The following is a 20,704-nucleotide window of genomic DNA, read 5'->3' as shown; positions in this document are numbered from 1 at the left end:
AACTCTGAAGCGAAAAAGAAAGAAAGATACATTGAAAGTAATCCCCTTTTAACCGATTTACAATAAAGAAATCTGATTTTGATACCACATGACCTCCTTGTACGCCTATTAAATTACATATACACATTTTTTTTCTGAACTTTATTTAAACTTGTTAAGTGAGATACAATCCTCCAATTCTTTAATAAAGTGGACAGTTACACGATTGCCGAAACGAGAACGTGTACGCAAATTAAGATCTCAAGAATTTTATCAAACCAAAAAGCGATTAAATGATTAGCAACAAAAACAAATAAATGAAACGATGATCGCCTCCAACTTAGGGAGAATATTGTTCGACAAGATCAGAGGAGTAATAAACTAAAAGATAAGACTTTTTTGCAATTTTTTAAAGATCGGGCATATATCCCTCAGTGTATATGTTGTTCTTGTGAGGGTCTGTTTTTCAGTCGGTCTGTAGTTAACTTTAATTTAGATAAAATTAAACAGAAATTTCAGAATAATTAAATAAAATTAAACTGAAAAATAAAAAAATAATGCGATTCTAAATTATAATTTTCAATTAATGTTAAATAATCAGATGTTTCACCAAATCTATTACATACGTAATAATGCCTATCAAATTAGATATACACATTTTTAAAAGTACATAAAACTTTATTCCACTACAACCTCTGATTTTTTCATATTTTTTTTTTATTGTTATTATTGAATTATTAGTTATTGTACATTTTTTTATAATCACGGGTTAATTATTAATAAATCAATATATTTCAATTAAAAAAAAGGTTAAAAAAAAAAGGAGGGGAAGTCTGATTCGAACCGATGTGGCTTTCCTTGTAAGATTCAAATATTTCATTAAGTAAAATCTTATTTGGCTATAATTCTGGAACCGATGAAAATAAGTACCACTTATGATGTATCGTTGAAAAGCTCTCGATGAGGGCTTATTACTGCAGTTAAGAAAAAGTCCAAAAGCCAATTTATTTTTAATTTGTGATTTTATGGACAGTTGATTGCAATCAGAAGGGAAGATGCACAACTAGATGTTACAACAGTCCTAAAACCAAAATTTCAACATCTTACGCCTAATCGTTTTTGAGTTTTGCTTGATATGTACATACGTACGTACAGACGTCACGCTGAAACTAGTCAAAATGGATTCAAGGATGATCAAAATGGATATTTCAGTTAAAATCTGAAAACCTAAATTTTTGAGATTCCTTTACTTCGTACAAGGATGTAAAAGGAAGAAAATTCCTCCATTCGATTTAATCCGCCCGCATATATTCAAGATGTAATTTTTAACAAATGCATCAATATCAATTATTGTTTTTATCGAATATTCGAAGAAAGTACGGTATTACTTCGGGTCTCATAGCATGAGAAGGGAGGGGGGTGAAAATGAATTCTCTTCACGTTTCAGGATATGACGAGTACGAAAATACTGTTCACTTCAATTACGGTTTCCTTATATATTTACAGGGCTATGTTTAAACGTTTGTGGCTCAAAAACATCCAAAACCGTCCGATCAATTTCATTGAAATTTAGATATGCTGTATGAGTGTATCTGAAGTCGCCCGTATAAAAATTTGATGAAGATCGGGCGAGTCGTTCTTCGGTCACGTCAATTTAAAGTCGAAAATATTTGGTCGGGGCAAATTAGAAGCGCGGTTCGTTATGACGCTGCAAGTCGGAACGTTGACGTTTCGTTATCTGCAGCATCTATTGTCGAGTTAACACGACGTATATTTCCAAGTACTGACATTTTTATTTTTTATTGTAGTACGTTTTTGACGCGTAACTATGTTTTTATGGATCGAAGTTTTTTTTTTGTAAAATGTTACGTTAGAACGGATCGAAACGTTTTCAAAAGGAAACAAAATAAAATAGCGAAAAGTCGTTCATCTTGCGCAGAACCGGGAAAGAATTTTTCTATTCAAAAGTATTTAATATAACTATTGTATATTTAACAAAAATATTACAATTTTAGGAATTTTTTATTTGTTATAGATCGTCTTTTCTTACCGAGCTGCTTTTCGTCAGCAGCACTTAACCGACGAAACGGATTCATTATAAAAATGTAATGTTAAAATTAAGAAAATAAAATATAAAATAAACGCTAACGTAAAATCTATTTATTTAAAACGATCGACAAAAACCTTTACAAAGACCCCGGCCCCGACCGCTGAAGTGATACTATCGCGCATCATTCTTTAAAACTGGCCTTATCGATAATCGGTTTCAATAGTGAAATGAAATAAAACAAATTAAAAATTAGTCACCGACGGTGAACGAAAAAGGTGAGAAAAATCTCGTGAAGCGAGATTATATTAATATTAGTATACTAATTACTATATAAATTATAATTACTATATTAATATTTGTGTTCATTAATTGTTTTATTATTATTATTATTATTATTATTATTATTATTATCATAATTGTATTTATCACCATTGTTATTATTATTAATTTGTTTGGTTGTAATTATGAACATTTTAAACCAATAAACTGTAATTAAACATTCTAAATTGTCAACCTCTTAATATCCTGATCGAGCTGCGAACCACGCGACAGTATCTACTGTAGCTTAGCATACAATATTATCAATAAAACAATACAAATTTAGAAAAAAAAAACAAAATTTTTAACAGCCCAACAAAAAAAAAAAAAAAATAATAAAAATAAAAATATTTTAAATCTGCAATTAATTAAAATAACTTGTCGACGTTGTTAATTATGATCAGCTAAAAATGGGTTAATTTAACAGATTCTGTCTAATTTCTAAAATTTTAGTATTATTTTCGGAGCAAGTAAAAGTACGATTCTGTTTAAACTTCCAACATAGGCCTTGGAGGTACAGTGTTTACAACCTGTCCGCTCCTAAACTAAAAAAAACTAAACTAAAAAATTTTACCGGAAATGTAAAATAGGTTAATGTTAAAGTAACAGAAACGACTCGTAAACTGATTATTTGTACTTCCTTGTTCGAAGTAAAGGAAGTATTGTAATCGCGAAAAATTTCGGTTTTCAAATTTCAACGGAAATATCCATTTTCACCATCCCTGAATCCATTTTTATTAGTTTCGGCGTGACGTATGTACGTACTTGTATCTCGCATAACTCAAAAACGATTAGCCGTAGAATGTTGACATTTTGGATTTAGGACTGTTGTAACATCTAGTTGTGCACCTTCCTTCTGATTGCAATCAATTAAACCAAAAGTGTCCAAAAAATCCCAAATTAAAAAAAAATTGGCTTTTGTACTTTTTCTTAACTGCAATAATAAGCCCTCACTGAGAGCTTTTCAACGATATGTCATCATAAGCGGTACTTATTTTCATTGGTTCCAGAGTTATAGCCTAATAAAATTTTAATTAATGAAACATTTGGATCATACAAGGGGAAGGCACATCGGTTCGAATCGATTTCATCTCCTTTTTTTTACTTTGTTTTTTAAAATTTAAATATATTGATTTATTAACCTCTGATTGTAAAAAAATTTACAATAAATAACAACAATAAAAAAAAAAAAAATGTGAAAAATAATCGGAAGTTATCAGAAATAAAATTTTATGTCCTTTAAAAATTTTAACAATATGTATATGTAATTTAGCAGGCGTACAAGGAAGTCATGTAGCGTCAAAATCATATTTTTAGTTACATTTTTTAATTGTTTGCTAAGTATATTATAAATATAAATTCAGTGAATCGTAAGGAATAATGAATTAAAAAATATCTTATTGCTTTGTATGCAGCACACGAATAACAAATAGCTTTCATATTACTTCTAACCGATTAATTATCTCGACCGTTGCTGACATCAACGAGTAAGGTTTGTCTTTTGCTGATGTCATAGAAAAAGAGATTTTGCTTACGTATTTTACTACGTGTATTTTCTTTTATATATATTTTCAAGTTAATTATTTTCTTTCAGATGGAATTTAGGCTGTAAATAAATAAAAGGAGAAAAATGACGTAAAGAAACTATTAACGAATGCGTTAAAGATGTAAAATTGATAATTTTTTGTTATCGACATATTAAATATCCATAACTTTTTTCTTCGGAACAACGATTAGATACGTTGAATATCTACAAACGACCCGAAGGAGAGTTAGTTCAACAGCGATTAACTCATCTATATTCTATTTTATTTCGGCTGGCACCCTGCAACTGCTGCCGTCTCATAGATGGTGAAATAGATTAATTTTAGCGTGTGGAAAATGTCAAACCCGATCGGGATCCCAATCGAGAACCTCCAAATGAAAGGCAAAGACGCTATGATTCGCCACGGAGATCGGCTAACGATTAAATAATGAATATATCTTCAAATCGTCTACATACACGATATATCTTTTCATTAAAACAGAATATTTTCGCTTAATTCATACGGAAAAATTTCCAAGAGCTTTATTATAAGAACTATATAGTATAAGAGCTGTAATAAGAACTTTCTTTATAAAATACAAACCGAAAAATAGATAAATCAGTCCTTTCAAGTAAGCTTGAACATACGTAAAGAAAAAACATGCAGGTCTATATTTTAGAAGCTATAATTTTTATGTTTTTAAAGATAAAATGCGGGTGCTGTTTTTATTTTTTGTTCTACTGAATCTATTCGGGTTAAAAGCAATAGTCTGCCAAAATTCAGCTTACTGTAGCACCTATTCTTTTGGCGCAAAGAACGGTGAAAGAACAGAAAAACAGACATAAAAATAATGTTGTATGTCGTTAAAATACAACAGTAAAACGATTACGCAGTCGCAAAAATCCCTCAGAAGATTTAAAGAAAATAATTATTTTTTTTATATATATTAAAGGTCACAACGAATACGAGCAGATAGACGAGTTATACCAATCAGACCGATCGATAAGTCAGTCGTTACTGCAATAACACTTTCTTTTTCCTGTTTAGCCTCCGGTAATTACCGTTCAGATATTACTTCAGAGGATGATATGTACGAGTGTAAATGAAGTGTAATCTTGTACAGTCTCAGTTGTGACCGTTCCTGAGATGTGTGGTTAATTGAAACCCAACCAACAAAGAACACCGGTATCCACGATCTAGTATTCGAATCCGTGTAAAAATAACTGATTTTACTAGGACTTGAACGCTGGAACTCACAACTTCCAAATCAGCTGATTTGGGAAGACGCGTTCACCACTAGACCAACCCGGTGAGTCATTACTGCAATAACAAAATACAATTATATTAAACGTGCGTTTGATTTTGAAGATCTATGATAAACGGTTTATTAAAAACAGCTTTGTCTATCGGTACTTCATACATTTCACGAGACAAGACTGTCGCTTTAATGAGTTGACTTCCAGATCATCTCATAACGGACTCGATTCCTGACAAGAATATCTTATCGTTTTATTTCTTTATTCCGAAACATGTAAAAGTATTTCCGAAGTGCATAAGTGTAGTAATGTAGTTATACAGCCGGTAAATGCGGAGAACAAAATGAAAGTCACACTTGAAGGGTTGAAAACTCCAACCGTACTGATTTTTAGTATTATGTTTGTTTGGCATAGTGCAAAAGGTAATCGAAATATAAGAAACTCCGGGGTTTTTTTTTAATTTTCTTTACATATCGATATCCTCAGAGTTAATTTATATTTTAAAAAGCTTCATACTTTTCAATACGTAAACGACATAAAAGCATCTTCAGTACTTTAAAAAGCGTTTCGCGTGGTGCTCAAGAATCTTCACCGTTCGATCCCGGTTGCAGTTATACAGAGGAGATTTAGAGTCAGGAGAACAAGGTTCGGATCATCGCAAACGCACGTCACCGATTAACGAAGTAGCCGTCGGCGACTTTTTTCGTAAATCTGGAACCTAAGGATAATAATAAGGATAACAAACTGTTGCGTTAGGTTTGAAACACCAAAGAGAAATCCAGGATTGGTGCAGTGTATGAGGTGTCAACAGTATGGTCACACTAAAAATAATTGCCCGAGGCCGTATCGCTGTGTGAAATGCGCAGGGGGATACAGAACCGCCGATTGCCAGAAGTTAGATAGGAGGACATCGGTGATTTGTGCTTTACGCTATGAGGATCATCCTGCAAATTATAAAGGTATAAGGAGATCCTTGAAAGGAAAGAGAAGAGGAGGATGAGTTATGCTAAGCACCTTTCTGCGAGGTCCGAGAATCTGAGAGGCAAATTGTACAACTTAGGGCATGATTTCCCAGTAGTAATGCGGCTTGGTGCTCACGATTATTATATTTCTTAACCGTTTCAAAGTTACCGTTTCGTTTACTGTTCTATTTAAAGTTGTTATTTATTTTTTTGTTTTAATGTTAACGTTGACTAGACATTCAAAGGCTCTATCAAATGTTATATTATCTATGTTAACGTTATTGTTTGTTTGTTATGTTATGCTATTGTTTTTGTATTACTTGAGGATTATCATCGGGTGGTCCTCTTTCACGTGATGTTCAGTCATACGATTTGCTTATAGATTCATTTTAGAAGCTGATTATAAGTAAGTAAAGGAATTCAGCGGGAAAAAAAATAACTCGACTATCAGTCCCTGCGTTTTTAAATAAATGTAACCATGTAATCTTACTTTTTTTAGATTTTCGTAAAGCTTTTGATACGTTAGACCATCATAAACTTTTAGATGCCCTAAATAAGCTAGGGTTTAATGGCCCTTTTAATAATATGCTACAAAACTATTTAAGTAACAGAAAACTTATTGTTAAAATTAAAGATAAATATAGTGATAGATACGAAACGGATAGTGGCGTGCCTCAAGGGTCTATCTTGGGCCCAACACTTTTTAATCTGTACGTTAATGATATGTCTAGCGCGATCTCTAATTCATGTCTGTCGCAATACGCTGATGATAGTGTTTTAGCATTTGGACATAAGCGATTGGAAGAAGCAGAGTTTTTAATGCAAGAAGATTTTAATAATCTATTAAAGTGGCTTCATGACAAAGGCCTAATTATTAACGCTAAAAAAACTACTGTTTTACATGTAAGATCTCCTTATCTTCAATCCCAAAGACCGATAAAAATTATTTGTCATACATGTGACTGTATAAAAAATTACCACATAAATTGTAATTGTGAACATCTCCAGAATGCTGACAAATACAAATATTTGGGTGTACATTTTGACTCTTTTTTTAGATGGGATCACCATATAAAACATATATGTAAAAATTTAAGAATGGTTGCTATGAAATTCCACCACATCTCACCTCTATTACCAATTCACTGTAAACGCTTACTCTATTCATCCTTGTTTGAATCTGTTATTCGATACGGCTTGACAACATGGGGATCAGCCGCAGACTATCTCATAAATAAAATAAATTTAATACAAAATAGGGCCCTGAAAGATATTGCTCGTTATTATTCTGATAAAAATTATGACACCAATTTAAATAATCTTACAAGGTTTCTGTTAGCTAGAGGTCTATTTAAATTCTTAATTATTTTTAAGAACTTTTACAACAGTGAATACAGGGTAAATATAGAAAGTGGATACAATTTGAGAGCAATGAGCTTTATCACAGATAGATATAATAATACTTACGGTAAACGATTAAAGAAGTACGTTGTTCCTGCATTACTTAATTCTTTACCGAATTACCTCAATAATGTAAAAATAAAAAAATGATTTAAAAAACTTCTCATTGAGTGGGCATTAATTATAACGTAATAGGTACTAACAGGATTCATGTTGGATTTATACTGGCAGTCCAGACAATTATAACATGATTATAGTTATTATTTTAATGTTGATAATTATTGTAAATCAATAAATAATGTATTGTTGAATGGTTAAAGCTTAGTTATTTATTTTCTTTATGTAATTGTTGCAACAAGATATTAATTGTGTAATTCGTTGTTGTAATTAAGTATAGTTTTGTTTCTTGAATATAATTTTAGTTACTAAATCTAATACATTACAATTATTAAAGAAATAATTTGTTCATTCGTTTTTAAATATTTAGTCTAATTTTGTAAAATTAATTTTTATAATTGTACTACTATTATAAGTATTATAAAACAAATAATATCTTTAGTTGTTACATAAAATTGGTTATTACATTAACCACTTAATAATGTAATAATACTCTTTAGTATATCTGTCGACAGACTTAGGTCTGACGGATGACCATGTAAGTTTTAAATTGTAAATAAATAAATTAAATAAATTTAACTCGCTTAATTCCCCTTCCCGCCCATACGGTTAATCAGGCCTCCTGGTAAATTTATCAATCGTTATTTTAAAAAAAAATTATTCTTCTACATAGGAAAGGTAAACGACAGTTACTTTATAACGCTCGACCGAGGAAACTTTTCTGGTACTGGAAAACATATTACACAGATATTTGATTGTACGATGTAAATTCGGGTTGCCTAATAAGTCCGAAAAAGATCATGAGATGGCTCTCGCAATATATCGTACAGGTCGTTCTTAGTTTCCCGCATCTCCACTAGGAGCGTACATCGACTTTCAGTCGCGTACATTCGTAATTCTGTTATCGGCAGTCGTTTTTTGAGTCGACTAAGTATTGAGATTTGTGAAAAAATTTCAATTAGCGATCAAACATTACTTTTTTAAAGGTAAAATCGCACAGAAAGCTAAAGCCAACAGTTTGCAAACGGTTTGATTATTTTCGTATCCGTTCATACGAGCACAAACGACGCTAAACGTTGAGGATACGACTACAGTAAATATTGAAAAAATCCACGGTGGAGGATAAAGGATAAAATCGCTAAGACAATTGTCATCTAAAATGAACGGGTGTCAATTGTATTTTACCGTCTACAAGATGGGTGTCGCGTTGTTTGCTCATAATCGATCGAAAACGTAAACGAATAAACATTTCTCAACGGGTCCGGGGCTGTTTGAATGTAATCAAGAGGATTTATTTTTTGGCCATTTCATAATAATAATTAATGAAATTGGTATACATCGCTACGACCTGAAATCAAGGAATAGCGGGTTATACTTGGAGAACTCGCTCCGAAAAAGAAGAAATCCGCTCTATCTGGAAAAGGTCCTTGTCTTCTGTGATACTCTAGCTGTAATGTTCATCCTCTTTCTGGAGAAAGGTTAAACGATATCGGGACAATATTATTTATCTTTGTTGGATCGTCTAATTGAGAAATTAAAAAGAAAAAAACGACCCCATTTGACGAAAAAGAAGGTTTTTTTTCTTTTCGAGACGATTTACTAGCGCTCACTCTTCTGGGATTTCGACAGTAAAATTATTCGGATTACGTTATTTTCGTAACCCACTACTCCACGCTAAACGCTTTGGACTATTATTTACTTCAAAATTCAAGAAGCGAGTTGCTCGTAAGTACACCGGAAATAAACATTTAGACTTTCTGTAGTACAGAAAATAACGTTAATTTAATTTTAAATAAAATTATTTGTATCGCTATATTCGTTTACGTCAAGGATATTAATTTACGAGTAACATCCTAACTTTGTAGGCTAATTAGAAAGGATTTTTTCTTTACAGACGGAAGTAAAAGTAAACAAGGATAGCTAAACAAAACGGAAGTTTTTTTAAATAAAACATATTTGGCAAATTAAATGTTTTAATTTATAAAGAATTTTGATTAAAGTCTTGAATTTATGACATTTAAGTAAATAAATGTGATAAATAAATAAATAAATATGAAAAGCAATTGGAATACGGATTAAAAGCTTTCGTGAAAGAAAAAACGGAATAAATATATCTTCAATTTAAATTTATAAATGTTATAAACATAATTTATTTAATCTAATTATTAACTGGAATCGTATAATTTAATATTTTTATAATAATATTTTACAGGTTATATTTTAAATCCGTACTAAATAAACCGATACTTCCTAATATATTAAACAGTATTTCTGCCAAAAATATTAGGTGCCAATAAAATAACTAATTAAATTGAAAATAATATTTTATTTAAGGTACGTAATCGTGTTTTGTTAAAAAAACATAGTAATTAGTTTTATTTTCAACACGGTTTTTCATAAAATGTAAATTTATGTATTTCATATTTTTTTAAATATATATTTAGAAACATTTCTCATTCACTGTAATTTATTTAATATCATTTGAACGTATTGTAAAATGTCGTAATTTTTTAGTACCGTAATAATGAAATCGCGTGGCTAAAGTGAAAATGGCCAAGGCTGGTCTAAATAAAATAAACAGTTAAGATACTTACGGTAATTTATTGTTATTATTATTATTATTATTCTACTATCGAACGCATTTATTACATTTGATCAGCCTACTAACAAAAAAAACCTGTGTATCAGTAATGTACATAAATTTATTTATCAGCTTTTACGACTAAATTTTTGTATTTTTTCAGACACGCACCTGAGGTGATAAAAAAAATGTGGCGGAGTAGTAGTAAGGCGTAAGGTTTTGCCATCCCCACTACATCCATTCAAAGAGTAAGAGCGATACAGAGCAAGAGAGCGTTATAATATTACCGTTTAACTATCAACAGAACGAATAGTCGTGTGCTCACGGCTCAGTCGCGATGCAACGTGTGCTTAGTTTCCCGCCTCAAGAGCGCCAGACGCCGGGAGAATTTGTTACTAAGCGTTTGTGTTGTTCGTTTCTTTTGACTGTTGCATTCCTCTCGCTACTTTCAGGTGAATAAATTATTTTTTTAAATATTTTTAGTTCGTTTAAAAAAATATGTTTTATATTAATAACGAAAATCTTAATCATTTTTACTTATAACTGAAAAATTTCAGCCTATCAGTTTAATTCAGTTGTGCAGGTTATATTAAAAATTCTTAAAAAACGTAACTCGAGTAAAAATAGAACTTTATCATTATTTGTAGAATCTTACATCAAAACCAGTTGTAAGTTATTTTTTTTTTGTGTAAAGTTCTTCCACAAATACGTACATCAAAAGTATATATACATATAAAGTTTTAGGAAGTTACTTTATTCTCAAATATATTTAAAAAATAACTTTCATACAAATATATTTTGATTAAGAAGATGAAACAAATGAAGTGGTTAAAAAAAAAGAACATCCTAGTCCTGGTTGAGATAATGTAAATAATTTTATTAACGATAGAAATAAATAAATCTTTTCATTTTGATCGGTAAATAATAGTAAATTTTATAGATCGAACCAGGTGCACATAAATACTTGCATGCTATTCGATAGATACGAGTTTTGAGGAACAGCTGCAGCATTTACCTGAATGGATCGTCAACAGAACGCGGTAAAACCACGATCAAAGAAGCATCACAAATACACAATTAATTATAAAGTAAATATAAATGTGATTAAAATCAATATTAATTATTTAAAATATAAACACGTGAAATAATATTAAATTAAATAAAAGAGTATACTAAATTTAAAAAGTAATTCAGAAGGCGTTAATAAAACTTTTTTGAGCATATCTTATATTATCATATAAAGAGGAAGAGGTTTTTATTTATTCTACCCGATCAATCGCAACCAAATATTTACCCGTGCTTCTTGGTAGAAATAAGAAGGTTTTTAAATATATTTGATCTCGAAAAATTTTGAAAAAAAAAATGTATGTAGTAGTGGAGATTTTCCGATTGAAGACAAACTTTAATGAACTGTGAACTGTGAGTGTCTATCGCTGTGTGACCTAGGTTTGAAATTAATGATTATCAATATGTAAAAAAACAGATTTCTAGATTTTTTGAAATTCCGAGTTTCAAGGGTTAAAATGGATTTTTGAATTTTTTCGAAACCCTGTTATTTTTTTAATTTCTCGATAACAAATTTATCATTGATTCTTGATGAGTGCAATTTTCATGTCGATGAACCGATTTCTAAATTTTTGAAATTCGACCTTAAAAGGAGACGAAAGAAGGTAAAAGAAATTTTGATCGATGATTGTACATTTTCTCGATCCCGGTTATAGTAAACGAGATATTCAGCAGATTTGAGGTTGTAAATCTCTTCGGATAGATATTTAAAAATTATTGAATTTTTTAATTAATATTATTTTAAAATTCATCGTCAGTAATACCGTTTCTGTAAAAAAAATAATCTTTTAATTGCATTTAAAAATTAATAGATGGGAAAAAGTTTTTAAACGGTTCGATATTTATTAAAAATGACAATAGAAGCGTAATAAGGCCCTTTCTCATTAGCCGAAGTATATTGGTTGTTTTTTTTTTTCATAGGCTATATATGAAAACGTGGCCTGTGTAGGCAGGCCACGTTTGGAATATGTAAAACAAATTGTTAGGGATGTAGGATGTAGAGGATATACTGAAATTAAACGACTAGCACTAGATAGGGAATCTTGGAGAGCTGCATCAAACCAGTCAAATGACTGAAGACAAAAAAAAAGAAAAAAAAGCTATATATATTTATATATATATATTAATAACCTATGATACTCCCGGTAATGTAAGGATTCCAACGCGGAGTCATACATCTAAATCGGTTCAGCCATTGAGCTGCTACAGTGTGGAGCAAACATATATACATCTTAAATACATTACACTCCTTTATGGGCGGACTTATAAAAAAAGAAAAAAAAAGTCTTTTATCTCAACTTCTGTGATTTCACTGTGTTCCTATTCTAGTTGCACATCGTATAAAACTTTTAATAAATAAAAGGTTTCTATTGTTTTAACACTCTTTAATATAATGTCTTACCCATCGGGTTGGTCTAGTGGTAAACGCGTCTTCCCAAATCAGCTGATTTGGAAGTCGAGAGTTCCAGCGTTCAAGCCCTAGTAAAGTCAGTTATTTTTATACTTTGTAGTTGAATACTAGATCGTGGATACGATCTAGTATTCAAATACCACCAAATCGATCTAGTATTATACCACGATTAATACCACGATCTAGTATTCAAGTACCATCAAAGAATATCGGTATCCACCGGTGTTCTTTGGTGGTTGGGTTTCAATTAACCACACATCTCAGGAACGGTCGAACTGAGAATGTACAAGACTACACTTCATTTACACTCGTACATATCATCCTCATTCATCCTCTGAAGAATTATCTAAACGGTAGTTACCGGAGTCTAAAAAACAGGAAAAAGAAAAGTATTATGTTTAAATAAATATTTACGTATCTCCTTGCTTGCCCCATCTTTAAATAACAGAATTGGTGCAGTATCTTTTCGTAACATGCATTTCTTAAAAATCTCATTGTTTTGCTGATATCAAAGCTTAAAAACTTTCATCGCTTAATAAAACTTTTTTTTATTTTATTTATTTTACTAATTATCCTTTTGGCGGGTTAAATTTTAAACCGTCGGTTACTCGGGAACTTAACAGTTATATCGGCCTCTGATTTCCAATCGTACACATGACATTCTTCCAAAATCGAGTCGACAATGCGATATCAGAACTTTTATGATCTGATGTCTGAATAATTGTATCTATTTTTTTTTTCTTTTCAGTTAAATAAAATATTCTTTCGAGAAGCATAAAGGCCTGCCTACAAGGTGCAAGCATAAAGCACAAAGCATAAAGTCGGAAATATTAATTCTACAAATTTTATATATTTGTAGGACTTTTGGAACTTTTAGGAGAAATATCTTCGAGTATTATCGACCGCGAAACTTAAAACGATAGAAAAGTAGATAGATAAATGTACTACATTATTAGATAAAACCAAACTAAAAAAAAAATAATAATAATCGAGTACGATAAGGCAGAGTCTGGAATGAATGTTCAAACCGATCGATAATACTGTAATACTGGACCGGATAAGATAACTTCTCTTACGATTTGGTTTTCTTTGAAGGCGACTTTTGAATTAAACATAATTATTAAAAAATCAGTTTTGTAATAAACATCGGTTTTTAAATTAAGAAAATAGGTTATAAGACTTTTTTTGGAGCAGATTATATACCGAAACGCGTGTAGAATGCATCAATGGTAAATAGTGAAAATATTAGTTTTTGGATAAGACCGCTTTTGGAATTATACGACACAATTACGATAGAGTAGTAATTTTATGAACTGTAGACGGTAATTATTTTATTCCAAATTTAGCAAATTAAATTAATAAAATGAAAATTTAAATAAAGTAAAAAATGTTTACTGTTGAACATAATTCATGACAAACTGTTAACTGTCGCTAAAAATCAATTAAATATCCCTATTTTATTACCGACAACAATTAAACAAAATTTAGTACAACATACGAGGTGTGTGAGAAAAGGAATGAGATTTGTAACACTGCGATCTGGCAACGCTGTGTCAACCGGTCTGTGCTAGACCGGTTTGTTCATCCCTTCCACATGCTCAGTACTAATTTTAACTCCGTTCAGCCAACACATTATTTTTGACAGCGCCATCAGTGATGTGTTTTTGTTGTGTGTTACGAAAATGGAGCGTCGGAATTTAGAGCGACGTTGTGCAATCAAGTTTTTTGTTAAACTTGGGGAATCCACGAGTGTGACCTTTGAAAAGTTGAAACAGGCCTATGGGGAACGTTGCTTAACAAGTTTTCTGCCGGCACACATCATTTTTGGAAGGCCGAGAACACGTTGAAGATCGACCTCGCTCAGGGAGACCTTCAACTTTAAAATCTAACGAAAACGTTGAGCGTGTGAGGGTTCTTGTGAGATCAGACCGTCGTTTAGCAATAAGGATGATGAGTGAACAGTTAAATGTATAAATTTCCACCGTACATCAAATTTTGACAAACGATTTGGACATGCGAAATCGGTGCCGATAAACCTCACAACGGAACAGAAGGAAAATCGAAGAAACATGTGCGTTGATTTTCTTGAGAGGATCGACAATGACCAAGAATTCTTCAATCGTGTGATGAATCCAGGATTCATCACAGGTGATGAATCCTGGATATTTGAGTACGATCCTGAAACAAAGCGTAGAGTGACACTCCGTCATCTCCTCGACCGAAAACATGTCGAATGAGTAGATCAAAGATCAAAACCGTGCCGATTTGTTTTTTGACGGTATGGGTATCGTGCTAAAGAATTTGTTCTTCCAGGACAAACTGTTAACGAAGTATTTTACAAAGGTGTCTTTGAAAGGCTCAGGTAAAGAGTGATTCGCGTGAGACCAGACATTGCGGACAAGTGGATTTTTCATCATGTCAATGCCCCGTGTCACACGGCCATTTCCATAAGGGAAGTTTTGACCTCAAAACTCATTCCTACTGTTTCTCAACCCCCCTATTCACCTGATTTGAGTCCTTGTGACTTTTTCCTTTTCCCGAAATTGAAACGTGTCTTAAAAGGACGTCATTTTGGAATTGTGAAGAACATTCAAAAGACTGACCGACCAGTTAAAAGCCCTACCAGTTGAAGCCTTCCAGCGCTGCTACCAGGAGTGGGAACAACGATTCCGCCGGTGTATAAGCTGCCCAAGGGAACTACTTTGAATGGGACAACATTGTTGTTGTTTGAAAAAAAAATAAATAACTTTGGTAAGTAAGAATTCAGTCTCATTACTTTTCTCACACTCCTCGTCCTCTTAATTTATTTTAAAAATAAATGAATTAAATTTCCTTTAAAATAATAATAGTAATGATGAAAAAATTTATTTAGAAGATATAGTTAATTTTAAGACTATATACTAAATAAAACTGGCTGCCGTTTTGAAAATAAACATCTTTCTTTTCATTTGTCATTCTGCTTAATAGTAAGCAACTTTATTACAAAATTTAAATTGTTAATTAAATTTGGCTGTGACTACGAAGACACAAATGGACGAAATGTGAAAAGGCTGAGTCAAAATAGGGCTTCTTCACTTCATCAATTAATTATAATTTATGTAATAGATGATACCGTTTCAATGTACAATTGTAATTAATGAATGAATTTTTAATAGTTGCACAATATATATGGGCTTGTATAATTTTTAATAGTTTGATTCTATTATAAATAAATATTTTGAAAGTATATTCATATTTATATGTTGACCTTTATGAGTGAATGGTAATAACGTTTTCACCTATCCTCCTGAAAGGTTTGTGTTTGAATTCTGGTCAAAATTCCCGATTTTTAATAAACTATAAAATTAAAAGTGACCATAATTAGGGAAGACAACTTGTAGTTGGTAGGAGTACTTAAATTAATGTAAATGATCTTAATTTTTTTGATATTTGACGTTATTGTAATTAAACAATTATATCGTACTATTATTAATAAAAAAAAGATTTACTAAAGATTAATGAAGATGTTTCTAGAAAAGTAATCAAACAGTTGCTATCTTTTTTTTAATAATTGCAAGACATAAAAAATAAGAAAAAGATAATTTTAATGTGTACTAAAAGTGTTAATATTTTGCTTCTGCACATCATATTCTTCTTCCTCAGCATTTAACTGAATGATTGAGGGAAACCATGGTAAAACCACGGTCAAAGCAGTATCGTAAAAATACTATGTTTTAAAGTTTTGGGGACTTGTTGCAGTTACTATTTCCTTTGTGTACGCATAACTGATGGGAATTATTCTCCAAATTTATCTTGTGACTTTAAAAGAAGCATTGTAAGCAGTAATTTGCTCGACAGGTAAATCCGGAACTCTTATCGCTTCATTTTTTATAATCGTAAACTTACAACTTTATTTTACTGAGATGAAGGCTTCTGCCTGGTGTAAAATTTCAAAATAAAAGTTATATAGAATTCAGCAACTGCTTGAGATGGAAGACCAAAATGGAAATTGATAATTGCTTAAAGTAAAGAATTAGTTTTTTTGTTTTGCTGTATCATATTAAGTAAAGCAATTTCTTCTTTTACTTACTTATTTTATTCCGTATCAGTTGCACTTTATTATTATGCCATTTGGTTTATTTATTATATTTTTAAATATAAAATTCAAGAACATTTTCAGTTTATAACTACAAAAAACTTTTCTTATATTTTTCCCTTTATTTATGAAAAGGTATTCACATACTCCATATCATATATGGATAGAGGTAGCCAATTTGACTGAACAAGATTAAAAAAACAGGCTGTTAATAAAAAAGATAATGATTTCAAAACAATAAAAAAATATTATACAATATTTGTTTGCAAATGATCTCTAACAGAAAATTTATTTATTAAGTCATTTAATTATAAGTAATCATAACTTATTTAATTATTACAACTGCTCACAAAATTAATTATAATTGTGTACAAATCCGTTAGAATAGAACACAATAGAACACACTCTTAAGAAGGGATCAAGGCTAAAAGAAAGAGTGAAAAATTTATGAATAAGAAAAGGGTGAATAACAGTAAAAGCATAATCTACCCGCAGAAGAATAATGAAATGAGATAACAAATTCGTCTAAAGAAGACTACAACAATCCCTTCTGAACAGTGAGCAGCCATCTTGCAATTTTTTAGGAGATTAGGATATTTTTAACCATGATATTCAACACGATAAAAATCAACAATTTTGTGACAATCAGATCGAACATTCTGGAAAAAACTTTCCTATGTATATTTAAGACCTAGCTTTGAACAGTTCCATGCTTCCTTAAGGAAAATTGCATCTCCCATCTATAGGAATTTATGGCCGACAGAAGTATCCAATTGAATTATAAATAAAAAGAAAAATTTCCTTCGTGTATTTAATATTCTCCTACCGTTGAAGAGTTTCAGGTTTTCTAAATGAAAATTCAATCACCATCGGTAGGAATATGTGGGAGACAGAAGTATTCAGATGAACTATAAACTAGATCATACTGTAGGATAAACTCGGGTTTATTGTATACTGACATTTTTTTTATAGATTTTTCAATAATAATGTAATCACATCTAAGTATGTTGTATGACAGAAAAATCTGTATAAGAATTAAGGGCAATGCCTTTAATCAGATCAGAATGTAAGTAACAGAAACATGACAGACAAAAAAACCGTATGAAAAAAGATTTGGTTGTGACAATGAAGTGTTGCGATGGATGCTAGAAATAACTAGTAAGGATAAAATTCAACCAGAATGAGGTAAATTAGGGCTCAAAAAAGTAGGAGAATTATCAAAAGTATGCAAGATGTAGCTGAAGTGGTTTGGTCACATAACGTAGAGAAGAAACAAGGATTATGTCTGTAAAAGAATGGTGTGTATGAAGATGAAGGGGCAAAAGTAAAGGGACCAAGGAAGAAAAAAGATATCTTGGTGAGTAAATTTATGAGAGAAAAATAAAAAAGCCTGCCATCATTTTGCCACACTGCATGAAGGTGGACAAACCTCCTGAAAAGATACAATGAACCTAAGACTCTGATAAAGATCTCAGTAATAGCAACTGCTTTACCAGTAGGTGGAGAACAAAAACTAAATACGTCTAAAAGGATTATTTGATTGTTTTGCTTATTTAAATTTAATACATTTTCATAAGGCATCCTGTGGACGGTTACTGATAAAAACTCTGTTTAAAACACTTCTGCTGAAACTAACTTTGCGGTTTAAAAAATTGTAAAGCATAGGCAATATGTACGTAGATTAAGTTAACCGATAATTTTTAATGACATTTAATCAAAGAAAGATAATACTTATGACTGAAACAATAATTATATATTGTCACAAATTTTGTTTAACAGGTTTCTTCTTAGGACGTAATTCTCCAAACCGTCAAAGGGCACTAAGGGTTAATGCAGGTAAAGCTGAAATTGCCCATCGTACAAGAAGTCATAATGATGCAGCAGAATTTCTTGAAAATAAAATACTTGCAGAAAATATCAAAAAATATTACAGGTAATAACTAAATAAATATACTAGAATTAATTTAATTTTAGATAGCAAGAGAAAAAAATTATTTATAATAATTATATAAATGTATATTTTTCAAATAATTCATCAATATAATACCAAAACAATAAACAGATAAGTAAACATACCAAATTAACACCAGTAATCGATTTTCGCAGGATCCCCCACATTATCAGTTGGTATTCAATTTTATAATTATATCAGAATCAATTATTTAAAAAAATTAAAATTTAGAATTGCCTAACTATCACTGTTTTATAATCAAACAGTGATTGTGAAACATATGTAGTGCTTAACACATATGGGTTAAGCTTTGTTAAGTTAACCTATATATGAATATTTTTAGAAATATATTTCTTAAAATTTATTCCTCATTTATAAAAAAATAGATATTCTGTTTTTTTAGCTCTTAACTCTTTTAATGTTTATTATTAACAGCTGGGAAAATCATGCAATACTTTGTCAGCTTTTTTTACGTATGTTCATGAATGTTTTTGTAGAGATTGCTATTTCATCAAATAAGCTAATCGAAAATTACAACAAAAAAAAACATTAGAAAGAAAAAAATTTCTGAATCGATTTTATTAAATAACTGGAAGGAAGGAGATCTTTTCTTTCTACATTTAATAATTTTTTATCTTTAAACTTTCAATACCTTCATCTAATTGAATAGGAGTCTGTATGAAAGTGCTCATGAATATGCGAAAAATAAAAATTGAAAAGCATTAAAGTGAGTTCTTGTTAAAATAATAATTTTGCATGAAAAATGGAGAATCATAAAATAACATATATTTTTTAAAATAAAAATACACCTAGGTTAGTACAAAAATTGAAATGCAGCGTATTTGATTTTTATTTTTTCAGATAACAATCAAATCAAAGGAAACAATTTTTAAACAAATTTATTTCTACTTTGACATTTTATTTTTTTTTAACAAAAGATTTATTATAAAATGTCTATGGGTAGATATTCTGCTCCACAGATAAAAAAGAAAACTGCCCCATCACTTGCCTGGATGGTAAATCTTTGATTAGAGCAGCATCAAAAAATTGTAAAATTAAAAAAAAAGTGATTAAAGACTACATTAATTATTTATTATGAATGGTGTTAAGGTAAATATATGAACTTAGTAGATATAAAAAAAAATCTATATTCACAATTCAGAAGGCAATAATAAAGATTGAGGAAATATTTTTTCACATAAAATGGGATGAAGAAAATTCAAGATTTAAAAAAAATAGTTTTAATTAGTATTATTTATAAATTCAGAGTAGTACTGATTTTTTAAAAGAAAATCTTAATTGATTTTTAAATAATTTGGAAGAAAGATTTTTTAAATGGTTTTGTAATTTATGGCAAATGGCAATGGAAGCATAAGGTCCACAAGGTTTACTAGAGACCTTTTAAGAGCAAACAAGACTATTCTTTTTAGCAAAGACTGCACATTGATAAATATAAACTCAAGAATAAGTTAACAGTTTTAGTTTTCTAAATATCAGTCTACATAATGCATACTTATGAGTGCCAACTAAATCTGATAGCTCCATTTTTGTATCTTGAAAATTCATTTTGACTTTCTGAGGGAGCCCCAAGAGATGATATACATCAGACTGGAATAAACATAACAATAATAAATAATTAATAATGACAACAAGCTTAGCATTTTATTAAGGTGCTTCAAAGAGCAGAATGATCCCAAAGAAAGGAATTTTGAGTAAGAATATTTTAGGCCTTCTCTCTGCATAAGATGTAGTTAAACTTTGTTAACCTCCTCCTATTGATGTTTTTGTAATTAATATGTGGGCCCTTACTAGATCTCAATAGTTATGCATTATTATCAAGAGAGTACTTTATGGGCAAATATGTTATTCTACTGGTTGTTCCAGATAATGAGAACTTATTGCCTTCTTGCAATTTTGAATTTTAATGATAGAAAATCTTCTACAATAATAGTACTAGTGAGGTGATAGAAAATGGTTCTTTAAGTTGCTTTCAATGAACAAGCTGTGCAAAT

The 20,704-nt window shown here is 30.5% G+C and overlaps 1 protein-coding gene across 1 annotated transcript in view; it reads left to right on the top strand.

Moving 5' to 3' along the window:
• Window positions 1-20,704, top strand: part of LOC142325599 (putative N-acetylated-alpha-linked acidic dipeptidase) — a 90,549-nt gene that overhangs the window by 11,792 nt on the left and 58,053 nt on the right. Inside the window, exons 2-3 of the mRNA XM_075367543.1 lie at window positions 10,354-10,642; window positions 18,521-18,674. Coding sequence (XP_075223658.1) covers window positions 10,528-10,642; window positions 18,521-18,674 — 269 coding nt within the window. The 5' untranslated portion in view covers window positions 10,354-10,527. The remainder of the gene's footprint in view (window positions 1-10,353; window positions 10,643-18,520; window positions 18,675-20,704) is intronic.

This window comes from Lycorma delicatula, chromosome 5 (assembly GCF_047948215.1).
Source record: "Lycorma delicatula isolate Av1 chromosome 5, ASM4794821v1, whole genome shotgun sequence".
NCBI lineage: Eukaryota > Metazoa > Arthropoda > Insecta > Hemiptera > Fulgoridae > Lycorma > Lycorma delicatula.
The sequence above is the reverse complement of the archived record's forward strand: the minus strand, read 5'-3'. Positions and strand labels throughout refer to the sequence as shown.